The 18981-nt window shown below is 50.4% G+C and overlaps 1 protein-coding gene across 5 annotated transcripts in view; it reads left to right on the forward strand.

Annotated features, from left to right (window-relative positions):
* The first annotated feature begins 155 nt into the window (after positions 1-155).
* The window catches only part of LIG1 (DNA ligase 1), a 39065-nt gene continuing 20239 nt past the window's right edge, over positions 156-18981 (forward strand). Inside the window, exons 1-11 of one of the 5 annotated variants that reach the window (XM_057493354.1) lie at positions 156-292; positions 4794-4859; positions 7108-7197; positions 7948-8083; positions 10366-10492; positions 13027-13122; positions 14581-14685; positions 15352-15450; positions 15659-15734; positions 18102-18182; positions 18368-18424. In XM_057493354.1, coding sequence (XP_057349337.1) covers positions 4843-4859; positions 7108-7197; positions 7948-8083; positions 10366-10492; positions 13027-13122; positions 14581-14685; positions 15352-15450; positions 15659-15734; positions 18102-18182; positions 18368-18424 — 884 coding nt within the window. In that variant the 5' untranslated portion in view covers positions 156-292; positions 4794-4842. Of the gene's footprint in view, positions 293-690; positions 807-4793; positions 4860-7107; positions 7198-7947; positions 8084-10365; positions 10493-13026; positions 13123-14580; positions 14686-15351; positions 15451-15658; positions 15735-18101; positions 18183-18367; positions 18425-18981 lie in introns of those variants that run through there. The other 4 variants (XM_036885446.2, XM_057493356.1, XM_036885448.2 and 1 more) reach the window with 4 other exon arrangements.

Below are 18981 nucleotides of genomic sequence, written 5' to 3' on the forward strand. Positions count from 1 at the left end.
CTAGTCACTTCTCGGACCCACAGCCAAACCGCCCACCCAGAGCGAGGTTAGGCTCGGGCCGTTTCCCAGCGTGCTCTGCGGGAGGGCTTGCCTCACGTCACCCCCTTTCCTGGACGCCTGCCGTCCAGAAGACTACAACTCCCAGCGTCCTTCATGAAGCTGCGGCGGCGCGACGTCGTCCGACCCCTGCAGTCTGGGCGCGAATTCCGTGGCGCGAATTTGAGACTTCAGTCGAGCGCCGAGCGGTTCCGGGTGTGACGCCCAGGACAGCGACGCGCGGGGCCGACAAGAGGCAAGTCGTGCTGCCCGCGAGGGCCTGGGGGGCTGCGCGCGTGTTGTACGCTCGAGGCCCATTATACGCTCGGGGCTCATAGCTTGGCTGGTTGGCCGGCTGCAGAGGCACGGGCGTAAAGGACGCTGAGGCGGCGGGGAGGGGAGAGCGCCGGCACCGGGCCGCTGGAGCGGGCGGGGGCATTCGTCGGAGGGAGAGAGCCAGGTAGAGGGTGGACGAGGGCGGGAGCCAGTTGAACCAGAGAGGGTTTGAGGAGAGGCCTGGAGGAGCGGTGGCACTTGGAAGGGGGCGGGGTCCTAGAAGGATGAGGGCAGGGCCAGGATAAGGCTTGGGTGGGCGGGGCCACAGGAAACTGGAAGGCCAGGGAGGCGGGCCTACCTGGAAGTGGGTGGGGCCAGGGGAAGCGGGTGACGAGGTCGCTTTTAAAGCAGAGGCCCACCTGGACGGAGGTGGGGCCCAGGAGAGACCGAAGGGAAGGGCTAGGGCTTGGCTAAGGCAACCTGGAAATGAAGAGGTCTGCCCTGGTGTATGCCTGGTGAAGGGGCGGGCTACACTTCTTGGTCGTCCTGATAAGGGATGAAGGGGTGGGGCTATAGAAGTTTTGTGGGAACGGGGCCTAGGAGAGTAGAGAAATGTTTGGGTTTTATGTTGCCGTGAGGGTTACTGGGAGGACCAAAGGTGCCAGGGGAGGGAAGCGAGAAAGATCCTGAGGTCCTTCGTTAAGGGGGAAGGAACTTGGCGGGGGAGAAGGGAGGGGCATTTGTGCTGGTGTGTAGAGGTGCGTAGCGACCACCACAATCAAGGTGCACAGAAGTTAACATCACCCTTAAAAATGTGTCTCCCTTTGGTAGTCAACCCTTCCTCCGGGCAGCCACTGACCCTCTCCATCCTTGTAGTGTGTTAGTAGATGATTCATTTTGCGAGATGATTCATCTGCGAGTGTGGGACCCGTGAGCTTTTTCAAGAGCAGGGACTGGATTTCCTTTATTATTTGTCCCCAGAGACCAAAAGTCTTAGGAGATGCGTTCAGTGAATTCTTTGCAAGGTTCTGTTCTGGGTGTGGAGATGAATGCAGGGACTCTGACTGCTGGGAAGAAAAGACCCCACATTTGCAAATAATTAATGTGCAGGATAGATGATAACTTTCTGAAACGAGAGACTCATACCAATACTTGATATTTTTAAGGGGGTTCATTCCCTACATTACTGATTTTCCTGAAGTCTGACCTGTGAGTTTTATGCTCAAATTATATTTTTATTCCTAATTAAGTTACTTTTTAAAAATTTGATTTATAAATATTTTCAAACTTACCGAAAATTAAAGCAGCTAAGATAATACTATGCCATCATTTTGATTTTGCAACTGTTAACTTTTTTGCTATTTGCATCATCTAATTTCCTGAAAGAAATTTTTATGTTATAGAAGTTTTAAACATAAACAAAAGTATATTGAATCCATATGTATTCGTTACCCAACCCCAGGAATTATCAAAATACATCCATTCTTATTTCATTTATATTCTTCCTTCCCCTTGAAAAAAAACCCTGAGTTATTTTAAAGTAAATTTTAGGCATATGCTGAAATATTTTAAGTAATTCTCATCATGACATTTTGTCCCTATTTATTTCTGCGTGCTTCTTTAAGCAATAAAAGCATTTTCTGTATATGTTTCACATGTAAAATTACCACATACTTAAAGAAATTTGAAGTGGTGTATATGGATATGGCATTAAATAATATAACTCATAATAAAGTAATCCCTTTGTCATCTTTTTCAGTTTGTCTTAAAGAGAAAGGCTCAGTTTGGTGCCAGGGTGCCTTTCACATCTCTCCAGCACTTGGCTACTTACCACTTTGAACAGAGCAGCAGGCCTCAGCTCACAGTCTTCAGCCCCCAACCCTGTTTAACTAGAACCTAATAATTTGGCTTTGTTCCTTTTACTTTTGTGGCTGTCTCTTATGATAAGTGATGCTGTCCTTCTATCAATGGGAGTGACAGAAATGGGAGTGTGGCGTGCCTAGAACCTGGAGCTAGGCGGTCTGAATTTGGGTTCCCCCCTTTGCCACCTGTGAGCTCTGTGATTCAGGGCAAGTGATATGACCTTTCTGTGCCTCAGTTTCCTCGTTCATGAAATGGGGATAAACAGAAAATGCTTGATTGGGTTGATTATTGTTGTTACAATTATGTCAACACCCCCACGGGGCCACCTACATACTCCTCAATCCCAGTACAGACAGTCCCCTACCTTCCTCACCTTTAGAATAGTTAGTGGTTAAGGACATGGACTTTGGAACCAGGTACCGGGCTTTGGATCCTGGTTCTGCAATCCAGTAGTCTGGGTGACCTTGAGCAAACTACTTGACCTCTGCTTCTGTGGCCTCATTTGTATTACGAGGTCAATAATGAATTGTAATGAGTTTTGCATGAATTAATTTGTGTGCAGCCCTTGGAATAGTGCCTTGAACCTAGTAAGCACCCAGTTAATAAAAATTTGATTCTTTTCCAGGAAAAACATTAAGCAAAAAAAAAAATTCAAGTTTTACATAGATGGGGTGAAAATTGCAAAGGTGGTATGAAGAATATGTGAAATCTTGGAAATAATTTTTGGAGACAGGAGTGAATCAGGCACAGTCCATTGTGCCAAGGCTCCGAATCTGATTGGAGAGAGAAACAATTGATCAGGAGAACACAGGACAGGGTCCCCGCAGTGTGTATGATGAAGGAAGTACCATTGACCACCACAGCTGGGGCCCAGGGAGGCATCCAGGCATTTCTTCCAGTGCTCAAAGGGAGCAGAGGGGACTGGCTGCTGGGGGTGGGCAAGGCCACTCCCCAGAGGGAGCCTGGAGGAGGGTGGGGCCTGGGTAATAAAGTTAGAAAAGTCTGTGGGAGAAAGACAAGTACCAAATGATTTCACTCATCAGTGGAGCATAAGAACAAAGCAAAAACTGAAGGAACAAAACAGCAGCAGACTCACAGAACCCAAGAATGGACTAACAGTTACCAAAGGGAAAGGAACTGGGGAGGGTGGGTGCGAAGGGAGGGAGAAGGGGAATAAGGGGCATTACGATTAGCACACATAATGTCAGGGGGGTGAGGGGAGCACGGGGAAGGCAGTATAGCACAGAGAAGACACGTAGTGACTCTATAGCATTTTACTACGCTGATGGACAGTGACTGTAATGGGGCATGTGGTGGGGACTTGATAATGGCGGGGAATCTAGGAACTACAATGTTGCTCATATGATTGTATATTAGTGATACCATTAAAAAAAAGTCTGTGGGGCCTAGATTTACTGTTTAAAAACAAAATTGAACAAGTAATAAATATGGTTATTTATTATGCATGGTTCAAAATACAATCAGGTAGAGGTATACACTGACCAGTCTGGTTCACACCCCTACTCCAGTCAACCTGCTCTCCCCCAGCCACTTTTGCCGATTTCTTGACTGTTTTTCCAGAGCTCTAGTTTGGTAAATACAAACGGTACCAACGAACCTTGCTTTCCCATCTTACAAAGTGGGTAGCATGCTATACACACTGTTCTGCCTCCTTTATTATTATTATTATTATTATCATTATTATTATTATTATTATTATTTTAACTGTTACTGAATATGCCTCGGATTTCTTTCAGTATGAGTAGAGTGTCTTCATTCTGTTTTGTTTTTTGCTTTTTATTTTGAGTTAGAGACTGACCAGAAGTTGTAAAAATAGTACCTATCTTATACAACTGTAGTTCAGTATCAAAACCAGGAAGTTAGAATTGGGCAGCACTGCCGGCTAGGCCGCAGGGCTTGTTCAGTTGTGTGTCTGTCTCGGACATTGGAACCACCTCGAGATCTGTACCCAGCCCCACAGTCAGGATTTGGGACCACAAAGCAACGCCCTGTGATATCTTTTTATATTCCTTCCCCTTTGTCCCTACCCGGGCAGCGCTCACTTCTTCCCCTTGTGTTGTGTCGTTTTGTAAACGGCATCATACGGCATGGCGCCCTTGGGAGTGAGGTGCTTGCTCCCCGTGACATTCCTCCCTTCGGTTCAGTTAACAGCATGCCTTAGGAACTGTCCAGGGCTGATTTATGTATGCCAGTGGATATGTGATTTAATGAACTGTACGTTTTACGGTCGTTTAGGATATTATATAACCACCTAGAAACAATTTTTTGCTTATCCTAAAACTTAACTCAAAAAAAAAAAAAAAAAGCCCAAATGGAACTGAAAAAACCTTCAGGGCTTCAGTGTGTCTTCACGTGAGACAAAGAGCAGGCCGCATATTGTAAAGGAGGCTTCTGAACTTGCTCTCTGACTTAGAACTCTTTTTTTGTCACTAATGAATCTCACTACAAATTATTTTGGTCCATGAAAACGGGAGTGTCTTGACAGGGCAGCTTGTGTTTCTGACTTTGTGGATTTCTCTTTCTGAAAGAAGGAGAATTATGTGCTTTGGTCTCTGCGCAAGTAAAACCCTCACCGAGTATGTGGGTATCTGTTTTAGGAACAGCTGACAGAAGAGGCGAGGAGGAAGGGAGAATCCAGACGCCATCATGCAGCGAAGCATCATGTAAGGACCCCTTCCGGCCTTACACTCTTCATGTTCTCTCTGCTCGCTGACTCTGTGCCTTTTCTCCCAACAACTCAAGTTAGTCTTCAAGGCGGAATTCCCAGGAGTTGAGCAGTACAGAAAATGGGGAGTGGGATATGGAAAGCGGGCAGTGTGTTAACCAAAATGTTTTACTTGCAAGGTTCAGGAAACCCTAACCCCGTGGTTCTCCACCGGTGGTGGTTTGGCCCTGCAGAGAATATCCGGCATTGTCTGGAGACATTGCTGGCTGTCCTAAGCTGCGGGGAGTGGAGGATTGCCATTAGCATCCAGAGGGTAAAGGCCAAGTGAGTACTTGGCTTGTGTGGGTGAAACCTTCCGGAATTAATGGCTTCAGGCTTGGCCGGATCCAGTTGCTAGAACACCATCCTGGGCGTCTGTGCCGTCCTTTAGCTCTGTGTTCTTCGACGTGATCGGGTTCCCCAGCTCTCTTCCTTGGGCCTGCAGCACCCTAGAGTTAGCAGTCCCACTGGACAGAGGGCGTCTCACTCCCATCTGTCCCAACAGTAGCTAGAATCAAGCTTCACTGGCCCCGCCCGGGCCACGTGCCTGGGCCTGGGCCAGCCTCTGCAGCCCCAGGCATGCAGGGCTCTGATCGGCAGGCCTGGGGCATTGGCACACCCCTGCCATGGATGAAAGGGCAGGCCCCGCAAATCAGAGATACTGAGAGGATTTGGGGGAAAGGGGCACCCCAAGAGGAAAAGAGGGGTTGTTCCCAGAAGGAGGGGGAAGGATTCTAGAGAGACGCAGACCTGGATGTCCACCATGGAGGCCTGGGAGGCAGTGGCCTACACGATCCCGGGCTGCATTTTTCTCACATGATAGAAGCCGGGGATAGTCTGTCCTGGGCTGATAGTGCCTTAGATGGTTTTCTGCCCCTTCTTCGCTTTATTTATTGTAAGATAAATTCTAACTGAAATAAGCAGGCGACGAGAGGCAACAAAGGGCCAAGCAGTTTATTTGAGTGCAATCCCAGGCGAGGTTCACCAGTGTACGTAAATGGAGGCTGGAGAAGTCGCACCCAGCAGGGCAGGCAGCAAGTTTTTAAAGGAGGTAGGGGGAGGCAGAGCAAAGTATACAGTGGCGCGAGGATTGGCTCACCTAGGGTACGTGGGGGTCTCTCATTGGCCTTTAGCCAGGTACTGGAAAGTTACCACTACTCTTCTAGCTTGGGGGAGGGCTCTATTTAGGGACTCCTGGAATGTTGTCAGACCGGAACCTGTTGGTCTCTTCGCCTTGTTTGGTGAGGCCTGAGCTTGTCCAGCAGGCTCACTCCTTCCCCTGGTGCCTCCAGCCTTACATTTATTTATTTATTTTTAAAGATTTGGTCAACTATTTATTTTGGAATGATTTTACATGTACAGGAAAGTTGTGAACAGTACAGAGAGTTCCTGTGCACCCCTCACCCAGTTTCCACGGTGACATCTTACACTGCTATGGTCCTTTTGTCACAGTACGGAGCTCACGTTGGTGCCTTAGTGTGAACGCCACACGCACCTGATTGGGGTCTCAACCGGTCTACCTGTTGATGTCCTCTTCTGTTCCGAGGTCCAGTTTGGAGTGGCACGTTCATTTAGTTGTTGCCTCAGTCTCCTCTGGGGGATGGTTTCTCAGACTCTTTGTCATGATACCTGTGAACTGTCCCTTGATTTCATGTGTCTGATGTTCTCATAAGTAGGTTGGGGTGTTGGGCAATGAGGTGAAGAGCTTCTCATCACCTTGTATTGGGGGAGTGTTGGTGGGGTCTCTTCGCCACCATGTCCCAGGTGTTTCCTCTCAGTGCTCTGGAAGCAGTAGCCCTGTGTAGCCAGTGAAGGAGTGGTGGTACCTCACTTTGTCTTTTTCAGAGCACTTAACACCTCCTTAAGAACACTGTATACTTTGCTAGTTACATTTGCCTCCTCCACTAGAGTGTCAACCCCTCAAGGGCGGGGACTGTGTGTGTCTGGGTCTCTGCTAAATCCCTAGGGCTCCGGATAGGCCAACTTAATACTTGCTGGCTGAAAATTGGGAAGTTGGGACAGAAAAATAGGCCAAGTGTTGCTTTCTCTGTCTGAGCCTTACTCTTCTCATCAAGGCAGGTTGTTTGAAACTCTGTTATGTGCCGGGACAGGAATGGGCATCTGAAGCTGCAGGGTACGGCACTGGTCAGAGGGTTACTGGTGCTGTTATTATTCCCCCTTTCCATCCCATTCCTATGCTCCCCCAGGTCTTTTTTCCAACCCAAGAAAGAGGGCAAAGCGAAGAAACCAGAGAGGGAGACATCCAACAGCATCAGAGACACAGAGTCCCCTCCCAAGTACGTAAGTTTGTTCCTTCATCAGTCAGGACTCTGCTACAGGTGTTTCAAACCCAGGTCCAAATATGTGGGGCCCCTGAAGGGAATTTTGACTCCAGTAACTAAGAAGTCCAAAGTAGGTCCGGCTTCAGGTACAGCTGGATCCAGAGCCTCAGAATTGTCAAAGCGGGTCAGCTAGGCCAGGTGCTGGGACGAGCAGTCCGGAGCAAGTTGCATGCATCAATCACACCACTCCGTCCTGTGGGTCAGCATCTATCACGTGGCCATACCTAGCTGCAGGGAAGGTTAGGAAGTGTGGTCCCTAGCTGAGTGGCCACGTACCTAGCTTAAACTCAGATGCCTGTATGACTGAAAAACTGGGTCTACAAAAAGAGACCCAGACACACACTGCCCTAAGCAGGGACTCCCATCTCCTCAGCATCACTCACCCCAGGGTGGGCGGGCACATGGGAGGCCTTCAAAGGAGACTTGCTGTCGAAGGATGGATGGATTATTGAGAGTATATACCACGGTTACGTAAGTGTAAATGCATGCCAAAATGCACTGAGCTGTACACTAAGATTTGTGCATTTCATTGGTGTACCTAAATTTTAAAAAAAAGGAAAGTAAGAGTATATACCAAGGAATACCCTAGAAAAATGTTCATTGAATGCTGGGTGGGAAAGGAATGAAATGTAGTAAAGGAGCTGGAGTGTTTGGGCAGTGTCCCCACTCTGCCTGCCGGAACACCCCCATTTCCCCACCTCCCAGGGTGGCACTGAAAGAGCGGAATGGAGTGGTGCCTGAGGGTGACTCTCCTGTGAAGCGGCCAGGGAGGAAGGCGGCCCGGGTCCTGGGCAGTGAAGGGGAGGAGGAGGATGAAGCCCTCACGTCCCCCAAAGGCCAGGTAGGTCCCCTTCAGCCTGCCCATTCGCAGCTCTGGAGACGTGGCCCAGGAGGCGGAAGGGTTTAGTGGCTGTGACCTAGAGCAGGCGGATGGCCTGGACTTTGTGATTTTAGCCCTGGGACCTGGGGCAGGCCCCTTGATCTCACTGTGCCTCGGCTGCCTCACCTGTAACACGCCTCCTGGGAAGAATGACGCCTGCTGCAAACACAGGGCTTAAAAATAAGTCCAGTGTCTCCTGTTGTTGGGGGCTCTTCACCTTCTCCAGTGACACTGGTTCCTGCCTTCCCTTGTTTAAGCCACTGAGTGTGTGTTTGCTGCTCTGTGGCGCACGTCCCAGTACCGTGCTTCTCTGTCTGTTGCTGGGGACGTCAGATCCTCTTTGCTCTCCCCAAACTCCCAGTGTTACCAGCTCAGGCTGAAGCTGGGCCTTATGGGGCCCCACGAGGCATCCTCCCGGCCCCCCTCCACCTCATCCACAACTCTCCTTTGGCTCACTCTGCCCCGCTTTCTCAGGTCTGCCAGCCAGGCCTCCTCCCCAGAGCACACACGGCCTGACCACGTACTTTCTTCATGGCTTTGCCCAGATGTCACCTCAGTGACGTCTGCCTGACTACTTGCATTAGTTTCCCATTTGCTGCCATGTTTTGCCAAAAAATTTAGGGACTTAAGCTGACCTAAGTTTACTGTCTCATGTTTTGGAGGCCTGGAGTCTGACGGGTGACCCTGGGCCTAAATCACGGTGGTGGCAGGGCCGTGCTCCCTGTGGAGGTTCCACGGAGAATCCGTCTCCCTGCCTCCAGCTTCCAGAGGCCACCTTTCCTCTATTGTCCAGGCTGCTCTGTGCCTTTCTTCTGTAGTCCCATCTCACCCTGCTTCCCTCCTGCACTTGTTAGGCCCCTGTTGTGGCACTGGGCCCGCCAGGACAACACAGGATAATCAGCCCATCCTAAGGGCCGCTGATTCACCACCTTAGTTCCCTCTGAAGCCTCAGTTACCCTTTACCACGTAATCAAACATGGCCATGGGTTCTGGGGACTGAGCAGGACGGGGACGTCTTTAGGAGCTTGGCCTTTTTGCCCACACTGTGGCTGCTGGGGAGCCGTGGAACAGTTCTGAGCAGGAAAGGGACCAGAAGCTCTGGGTCCTGGGTGGTCTTCAAAGCATCCTTTTGGGGCCCACCAGGGTCCCAATAGGAGACAAACCCCATGAGTGATTTGAACAGAGAGTTTAACAACAAACTGTCAATGAGGTGTGCAGTTATTAACGAGCTAACTAGAGGCGTAAAAAGAGCCATCATGGAGGTGGCAGCTGCAGGGTGTGGAGCCGGAAGTCAGACCTTCATGGTGGAGATGCTGGCTGGTGGGTGCTGGGGTCTGTGAGCTTGGAGAAGGTGCCCTGTGGGCCTGGGACTCAGTGTTCAGGAAGCGGCCCTGGGCAGAGGGGCGGGTGATGTGGTGTCTCTGAGGGGGCACCGCATGGCAGGCCCTATGACGGTTGGAAATACTGTAATTGGATACAGCTCTCGCAGTGCCCTCTAGCGCCCTGTATTGGTGCCGCCTGACCCAGAGCTGGCTGCCAGAGCAGGACAGGGGTCTGCAGAATCCCAGCATCACAAGGAGAGTGGATGGGTGGGCTTGGAGCTGAGGGGCAATTGCTTAATAACTGGCACAGGGCCCTGTAAGAGAATTAGCTAGTAGTTGAAACCAGGATGCAAATAACAGTGACTTAAGCAAGGTGTGAATTAATTTCTCTCTCTAAGAGCACCGGAAGTCCAGGATTCATGGGGAAGTCTGACAGTGTTAGGGATCCAGGCTGCTTCCATATGTTGCTTTTATCCCTAGATGCCCTTGTTGAAGTGAATGTCCACACTTGCTAGTGAGCAGAGCAGGGCACTCCACTGACCGCTGAGTGAACGTGGTTTGAAGGGGGCGAAGTGTGCATCATTTCCCCCCTCACATTGCACTGTGTAGAATTGAGGCCCCTGCCTGCCTGTAGCAGCAGACGAGGCTGGGAAATGTGGTTTTTAGTTGGACCACAGTCTGCCTGGCTAAAATCAAAGATTTTGTTAACTTTAGGAAAAAGATTTGCTGTTGGTGTCCATGGTGGGGAGAATCTGTGGCCATGAAACTACTCAGGAGGGTGGAGTGATGGCCTGGTAAGAGAGGGCAAGGCCTGAACTAGGGCTGAGTCTCTCTCTACTCTCAGCTGTTTGGGAAATGACCCAGCTGGGTGGGCCGCCTCCTTCCCCTCAGTCTAGAGATGCTCTTTCTTTCCCCTTCCAGAAGCCTGCCCCAGGCTCTCCGCAAGCCTCCCCTCCCAGCCCAGTTGCATTTCACAAGAACAGCCCTTCCCACTCGGACACTTCCCTGGTGGGCATCTCCCCAGCAGGGATCCTGAAGCGCCGCACAGGTAAGAATTCCTGGGCCCCTGCCTTTTCTGTGCTTGCCCTCCTCCACGTGGGCATTTCTGTGCCAGGTGGCCATCCTCATGACAGCTCTGATTTTAGTGTTGTGGTTAAGAGCATGGCTCCACCATCCCCTGTCTATGTGACCTTGGGCAAATGGTTTACCTTCTCTGAGCTTCAGTTCTTGATGATAATTATAGCAGAGGGCTTTGGTGGGTTGAAAGTGAGCTGGGTAAAATGCTTAGAACTGGGCCTGGCGCATAGGAAGTGCTTAGTAAATGTTGGTTATTGTAATGGTGAGCATGTGTAGTGATGGAGGCTGCACAGCTCACTGTGGGAGCAGAGGGGAGGAGCTGTGACTTCCAGGAGACTTAACTAGCTGAGCCCTGAGGGCCAAAGGAGTGAGCAGGGGACAAGGGGGAAGAGAGTGCCAAGCAGGGGGCTGGAGGGGTCAGGAGGGCCCTTTGGGGCACTGGTGGCCCCGTGTGCTGGTGCTTGGGCTGCGAAGGGAGGGCCAGCCTGGGGAGTGGCCCCTCTGTCCCCTGGGGGATTGGGGCAGGACGTTTTGTACCAGGGAGAGACAGGTGAGAGAGCCACACACCGCTGTGCAGGCTGATAAATGGGGCAAGTGTGACTGAGGAACCAAAGTTCTAATGTTATTTTAATTAAATTTAAATTTGAAAGCTGACACAGGATTGAATTATTGGAGGCTTTCAAGATGTATTTGGAGTGACCTGGATCCGTGATTCTATATTTTGAACTGCAAATTGTATGAAACCTAAACACGGATAAGTGTTTCTGATGAAAATTTAGCCCCCAAATGAGATGTGTTCTAAGCACACTGGACGTTGAAGCCTTAGCATAGAAAAAAGTGTTAATGACTTATTTTAATAATTGAAAACATGTTGGAATCATAGTATTTTGGCTACATTGGGTTAAGTAAGCTATCTTTCTAAAATGAAGTTCACCTGGGTTTTTTCTTTTTCTCACTATAGCAGCTAGGAAGTTTAAGTTCATGTTTGTGACTGGGTGGTGCTAGTGTAAGAATCAACAATAATTGTGGGAGCTCGAACTGAGCCGGCCTGGAGGAGGTGCTGTCAGAGCTGGGTCTTAGTTGGGGTGGCTCTGTTGAAGAAGGGCGTAGGAAACCTTGCAGCCAAGAACAGCATATGCAGAGGCCTCCGTGTAGGAGCAGCAAGGCATGTTTGGGAATCCCAAACCCTCAGTGTTCCTAGGACATAGAATGCAGTTTGGGGAGCAGGGCGAGTCAGGGTGGTGTGCAGTGAGAAAGAGTGGGGCTGGCTCCCACAGAGCATTGCATGCTGGGCCAGGGAGCCTGGGCCTTGTCCTGCAGGTGTAGGGAACTGTGGGATGGCTGTGAGCAGGAAGGGCTGGGTCATGTGTACAGAGAGGTGGTCATAATGAACTAACCGAGTGGCTCTGGGCACCCCCTCAAGGCTGACACTAAGATTGGCCCTGTCAGAGAATTCTACTTAGAGGAAGTGACATCTGAGTGGTCCCAAAGGGCCACTAAACAGCATGTGCAAAGGCCCAGAGGTGTGGCACAGCATGGTGTGTTTGGGAACAGTACCCACTCAGCGATGCTGGAAAATAAAGTGGACTGTGTGGAGAGATTGGCTAGAACAGGAGGGTGTTCAAAGAGTTTATCCTGGAGTGGTGGGTGGGGAAACGTGACTGGTTTTGTTGCGCAGAGGAAGGTCAGAGCCAGCAGGATTGGTGGTAGGGCCCTCAGGCCCTGTGAAGGAGCCATGGGGCTGGGAGAAGATGGGAGATGGCAGTGAAAAAATGATTGCCGCTGCCTCTCAGTTCAGCATGTGTTAGCATCTGAGTACCGAGTCCTCTGGGAGCTCTGGAACAAGAACTCAAGTGCAAGTCGTTTCTTGGGGAAGTGCAGAGAACACAGTGATTCAGGGATGGCGAGGCTGCCACTAAAAGGCGCGTTCTTTGGTTGGCTCTGCATTGGGCAGTTGGAGCCTAATTCTTTGAGGACACTTTGGGAATGGCATCGTGCGTGCCTCAGAATTATCCGCCTCAGGTGTGCGGAGCCCGGTGTTTATATACCAGCTCTCTCTCATCAGACACCAGGGAGGGCTGTTCCCAGGGCCCGTTGGTTTTCAGCCGCTTCTGGACTGCTGAGGGTCCAGAAGAACTGTCCGGACACACGCTGATATAAGATCCTGGGGCTGCAGGTGGGGCTCTGAGAACATCCGTTAAGAGTTGGCTTCTGGGCTGAGCACATTCCATCAGTGCTTCCTTTTGGGGATTGTTTCCATTCTGCAGATTCAGGAGAGTGAGGCACAGAGTGATTGAGTAACCTGCTCACAGTCACACAGCCAGGAAACAGCAGAGCATGAAGGATGAAGCCTGTGCTGGGACAGTGGCTGTGGGCAGGCAGAGACCGGGAGGGGCCCCAGAGCTTTCCCAGGGGTCCTCACCTCATCATCGGTGGGCCCGAGCTCACTGGGGCGGGAGCAGACCGACCACGTGGTCAGCCACACCAAGCCTTCTGCCTTCCCAGCTCGGAAGCAGCTTCCTAAACGGACAATTCAGGATGTGCTGGAAGAGCAGAGCGAGGACAAGGGCAGAGAAGCCAAGAGGAAGAAGGAGGAGGACGGTGAGGAGAGAGGAGGCGGGTGACGTGGCCTGTGGTGCGGGCATCCGGGGGGGGGGCCTGTCTGAGAGGACAGGGTGTTGGGGCCCCCAGTCTGATGCTGATGTCCCTGAATCTGTATCTGTCCATCAGAATCCCCCACACCAACACTGTTATGAAAGCATTTTGGAATACCCTCACTTGGCCATCTTAATTCAATATTAATTCATATGCAGTTTCCCATTTTTATCTTCTGTTTATTTTATGGAAGATGTCTTTCTCTAAATGATTTCTTTTCCTTAGAAATTTTCCCAGAAAGCAGAGGTTCCCAGCCTTCCACAGAACCTTTAGTGCCTTAGTAATTGTTTCCCGGTGTCCCTAGGCCGATACCTTAACAGTTCTGTTTATTAAGTAGCTGTGTACAAACAACTGTTTATGTTCTAGCAACTTGGGCACTTGAGAAAATAATACACATACACTGAAAAATAATATTTTATTTCCTTCTTAAATAAGCACAGTTAGGTACTAACAGGATGTCTCCTGGGTGCTGCACAGTTCCTCAAACCTTGGAATCAAGTTGAAAACTGCCACCCTCCTTCCCTGTCCCACATGGATTCCCATGCAGTGTGTCGCTTCTATCACAGCAACCAGTAAAAACCCAGCTGTGCAGAACTATAATGTCAGGAATTGCAAAGAATGTGATCTATTAATACTGGAAGCTAATACCTCAAGCTAGTAGTTGATACAGCATCCGACAGAGGACAGACACCAGTTTCCCTTGAAAATGTAAAATACTCTGCTGTGTCCCTGTGGGTCCCCTGCATCTTGGTGCACATGTGGGAAACGCAGACGTAAACATCTGATCTGTTGATCGTTTGGGGCCCAGATGAGATTCTAACAATTGCAGCCTTTGCCACTGTGAGTGTTTGTTTAATCAAAGGTCCTTATTAGACCCAACTTTGCCAGGACAGATTTTAATTTGGTTGAGATGTAATTTCCTGTTGGCAATTTTTAGTCTGTAGCAAATTTTACTGTAAATTGTACCATTTCAGCCATTGTCAGTGTCTGAGGGGGACAGGGATAGATGGCTTAAGGCAACTTTTTCCCCAGTTCCTTTTTGCAGTTTTTATTATTACCCTAGAGGATTTTTTTTTTCAGTCAGTTTAAAATAAATTTTATTTTTATCTATAACAAGTTACATGCATTTGGAACCCTTTCCAATTCTATTTTGCGGAGCATAATTTTAAAATAATAGTTTATAAGAAAACACTGGCTGTTTATTTCTCAGCTGCACAGGCAGACAGACATCAGGCCGGTTTCCCCCCTGAGGTCCCCCACTTCTTGGGGTTGCCCAGGAGCGCGTTCTTGCACCTCCCATCACGCTACAGACATACTCGATTGGCACAGTGTCTTGGAGTTGAAATGTCCTCAGGGGTGATAGTGATTTTTTGCCATCTGACTTTTCTGCCTGTCGCCCAAAAGCAGAGACTCCAACAGAGAACCTCACAGAGCCTGAAGTGACCAGAAAGCAGGAAGCAGAGGAGGGGGACCAGCCCACAGCACCCCCTGCACACCTGAAGACTGCCAGTGAGTTTCTGACCTCCTCCCTGCAGCTCGCGGCTCAGATATTCTGGGGGACAGTTAATTTTAAATAAGATTCTCAAATGTGTTGTTTAAACAGGAGTTCTAAGGGAACAAAGGCTTTGTTATTGCTCTTGTTTTTATTGTCACTGCTTTTCTTCCATGTGTGTTAGAAAAGAAGAGCCATTCAGCCTCCCACAAAACATTTATAGTTACAGAAATCCCAGGTACTGTTATTAATTGAGCAGTAAATTATTAAGGTAGATAACCAGGCCGAGTTACAGGATTTTAGAGGTGAAAGTTACCCTCACAGCCGTAGAATAGCCTCTGCCATCTGGGTGTCCATGAGACTGTTAGAATCAACGCCATGAGGACATTTTTAGGCAGAATATCTGATATTCTGCCTGCAGAAGTGGGGACATTTTCTGCTACTTGTCCGGAGATTTCTTTTTACCACTGTCTGTAAATCTCCACAATTTCAGGCCAAATGCTCAAATTCCATTAGTATTAATGACAAAACATCAGGCCCAAGAGGCTCCCTACTCAGACAACAGAAAATAAAAGGGCAGAATCGATTACATTTTCCATCTGTAGGGTCAGAATGACCATGGGGTTAAAAATAAAGCCTGGGGGTGGAAAGTGTGCATCGCTGTCCGACCTCTCTTGTTGTAGCAGCAGAGCCTGAGGTGGCTGTGAAGCAGGACCCAGGGGGGGACCAGGCGAAGGCGAAGGCCCGGCCCAGAGCTCCCAAGACACTCAGCAGCTTCTTCAGTGAGCTCCCCTCCCTCCCTCCCGACCTCCCCAGGCGAGCAGTGGGGGGCAGGTGGGGCTTTCTCTGAGGGAGCTGAGAGTCCCTGGGCCGCCCCCCCCCCCCCCCCAACAGGTCTCCTCACCTGTCCTGGCTTGTCACCTTCTCCCCGGGCTCTGGGCAGCGGGTGGGTTGGGAGAGAGTCCCACAACTCCCTGGCTTCACTCCTAGCCCCCCGGAAGCCGACAGTCAAGCAGGAGGTGAAAGAAGAGGGATCTGGTGCTCCGGGAAGGGAGGCGAGCAAAGGGTGAGTCGGAGCTGCTGTTGAGTGGAGGACAGAGTCCCTCGGATTTCATTTTAAGCCTCCAAAAATGAGGTAGATAATCTCAAAAAATTCTTCCAGGTTTACAATCCTGTGATTTTTTAATTACTCTAATAAAATGTTCTGGGGCTTCATGTCAGTTGTGTCCCCCAGTTGAGACCTGTTGGGTGGATGGCACCATTTCAGCATGTGTCTGCACTGCGGGAGCAGTCAGCTGCTTGTGAACACCTGCTGCGTGTCAAGGGTGGTGCTAAAGGTTTCATTACACTTTTTTCCTTCATCTCTGGCAGTCCTCTGGAGGAGGCAGGCACTTTAGCCTTTTCACCCGTGTTGGAACTGTTAGCCCAGAGAGGTTAGGTCGGCCTCCCGGGGTCACACAGAGAGGTGGGGGTAGGGCTGGGCTTTCTTACCACTGCCTGTCTTCCTTTCTGGGTCCCTGTCTGTGTGTACGTATTTATAAATAAGTTTCTCTAATAAAATTACATATAGTGTCCTACTGTACGTAAAATTTTATGTCCTGTTATTTATGTCATGTGACACTGTGGTCATTTCTTACACTTCTCCCTCCTGATCTCTTGTCCATCTCCGGCCCTGCCTCCAGAAGACAGACAAACCTCCAGGGCCTCCACTTTCCTCACCTTTTAAATGGGGACAGCCATGACAGAAAGCACGCCCTTCACCCGCTGCTGACGAGGTGGGGTGCCTTCCATGCCCTAATGCCCTGAGTCCTCAGCAGCGCTGTGTGGAAAGTCGGTTGGTATCCCCATTTCACAGGTGAGAAAAGTGAGGCGTGGAGGCAGGGCAGTACGGCAGGGTGGTTAGAAGGTTCCGCTCTACTTTTGCCAGCTGTGTGACCTTGGGGAAGTGCGTTGGCCTTTGTGTCAGTTTCCTCCTGAGGGTTTGAAGCGTTTAGAGTAGGATCTAGCCGTGGCCAAGCTCAACGAGTTGTAGCTGCCATGATGATTATTGTCGTTTATTTTTAGTGGCCTGCTTAGGTCACAGATGGGGAGTGTGGTACAGTTGGGATTTGAACCAGGCAGTCTGACTGTAGAATTTCTTACCCACTGTGCTCTGTGCCCTCTCACTGTACTGACGATAGGATTGACCAGAACAGCAGCCACTTATTAAATGCTGAGTCCGCGAGAGTCACTGTGCACCTCTGTGCACATGGTTCCACGGCTCTGCCAGCCATAACCCTATCTTTGCATCAGAATCAGCTAAGGAAAGTCCCGAGTCTTCTCTCCTACCTTTTGTCCACCCCACCTGCCGTTGCTGAGTTTTGGTGTAGATACAGGCCAGAGGCTGGGGAGTCAATGTTTTAAAAATGCTCCCTACAAAATGCACCAAAGAGCGGGAACCAAAGATGGCTAACCCATTATCTCTTCCCTAACCCTCACGTCAGCGACACGGTGGGGGCTCCTGGCAGGTGCTTTGTGCAGATGGAGACCCTGGGGTTTAGAGAGGGAAGTCTCTTCCTTAGGATGACACAGCTGATCAGTGGTGGAACAGGGATTTGACCCCAAATGAGGGTGACTTCAGTGTCTGGACTGCGGTGGCTCTAAGGGGCAGTGTGACAGGGTAAGGCATCTCTAGAGGCATTTATGACACAGAGTCTCTGGAGCCGTGCTAGTGTACTAGCTGTGTGACTGTGTGAGAGCTGCTTACCCACTCTGTGCCCCAACTGCCTCATTTGGGAAACGGTGAGAAGAGTCCCTGCCTGTAGCACTGATGGCTAATTGATGTAGTGTTCTTAGCACAGCGCCGGACACGTTGTGACACCCAGTGGCTGTACCTTTCCTCCTGCTGTTCCACCCAGGGAGGCAAAGGTTGGCTGAGCGGCCTGGGTGGGATGTCCTTGGCCCCTTGGAGTGGACACTAAAAACATTCAGATCAGGCTGCCTGTCTTCAGCCGCCTGATGCCTTCTCTACTACTCCCTGAACATGTGAAGTGTGTCTCTACCTCAGGGCCTTTGCACCTGCTGTCCCTCCTTCTTCGAGTACTCTTCTCCCTGATGCCCACTCTGCTGACCCCTCAGGTCATTCTGCCTCTCAGGCCTTCCCCAACCTGCACCTCCCATGCTGCTCCCCTCACCCTCAACTTGGTTTTATTTTGCTTTATGAAATATTTTTTAATATCCAAAATTGTTTATTTGTCTATATGTCTTTTGTTTGTCTTTTTCCTCCCCTTAGTGTGTGAGCTCCGGGGTAGCAAACTTTGTTTTCATTTACTTCTGTGCCCATGTGCCTAGACCCAAATGGGCACGTGGTAGGTGCTCAGTAAGTACTAGTTGGAGGAGTGGCTTCCTGTGACCCGTGCATCTACCCAATCTAATCTCCCTTGTGCCTCCTCAGACCCCTGGACCCACCCAGCTACAATCCTGCCAAGAACAACTACCATCCCGTCGAAGATGCCTGCTGGGAGCCAGGCCAGAAGTGAGGCTCCTTCCTCCCCAGACTGTCTTACTTTGTCCCTGTCGCCAGAGGCCTCACCTGGAGGAAACTGTCTCATTTCTCCCCTCCTTGTTGTGGGGATCCAGCAGCATTGAAACTGTGGGAGCAGGTGGATGGGGGATAGCTGGGCTGTACATGTTGCTCTTGTATCTTTTTCCCTCCCCCAGGGTCCCTTATATGGCCGTGGCCCGGACGTTTGAGAAGATAGAGGAGGTTTCTGCTCGGTAATGACCAGGACTGCTTGGGCGGGGTCTCTTCTGGCTGGGGTCCTTCCCAGCGGGTGCTGCGCCTCGAGCTCCTCATCCTTTCAGCCTCTCCCCTCGTAGCTTCACCCACACGTGTGTGGGCCTGGGGGTGGCTGTGGGTCCTCTTGAGGCCAGGGGCCCATGCCCTCATTTCTGTTGGTCGGAGCCAGGCAGGGTGAGTCCAGATTCCTGGGGTGGGGAGAGCCTCCCCCTGATGGCAGAAACTTGACTTACACCAAGTGATCAGAAGTAACCGCAGCCTGGCTGACGTTTCTCAGCGTTAGTGAGGAAACGCAGGTCTTGGTTATAGTGAGAACCCCACTCCACTCCCAGCGATGCCCCGGGGCACAGGGCTGCCCGACTGGCCCTCCTCTTCCTGTCCCCCACCCACTCCCCTGTGCCTTTGGTTTATATCTGTTATCATGGGGCCCACCTCATTCTGCTACCTACTGGTACTGTCAGCATTGCTTCCAGAAGGTCTCTCTTTACCTTTAAGCAGGTCAAAGCTTGTTTTAACTGCTCTGTAGAGTTCCTTC

Source organism: Manis pentadactyla, chromosome 15, assembly GCF_030020395.1.
Source record: "Manis pentadactyla isolate mManPen7 chromosome 15, mManPen7.hap1, whole genome shotgun sequence".
Classification (NCBI taxonomy): Eukaryota; Metazoa; Chordata; class Mammalia; order Pholidota; family Manidae; genus Manis; species Manis pentadactyla.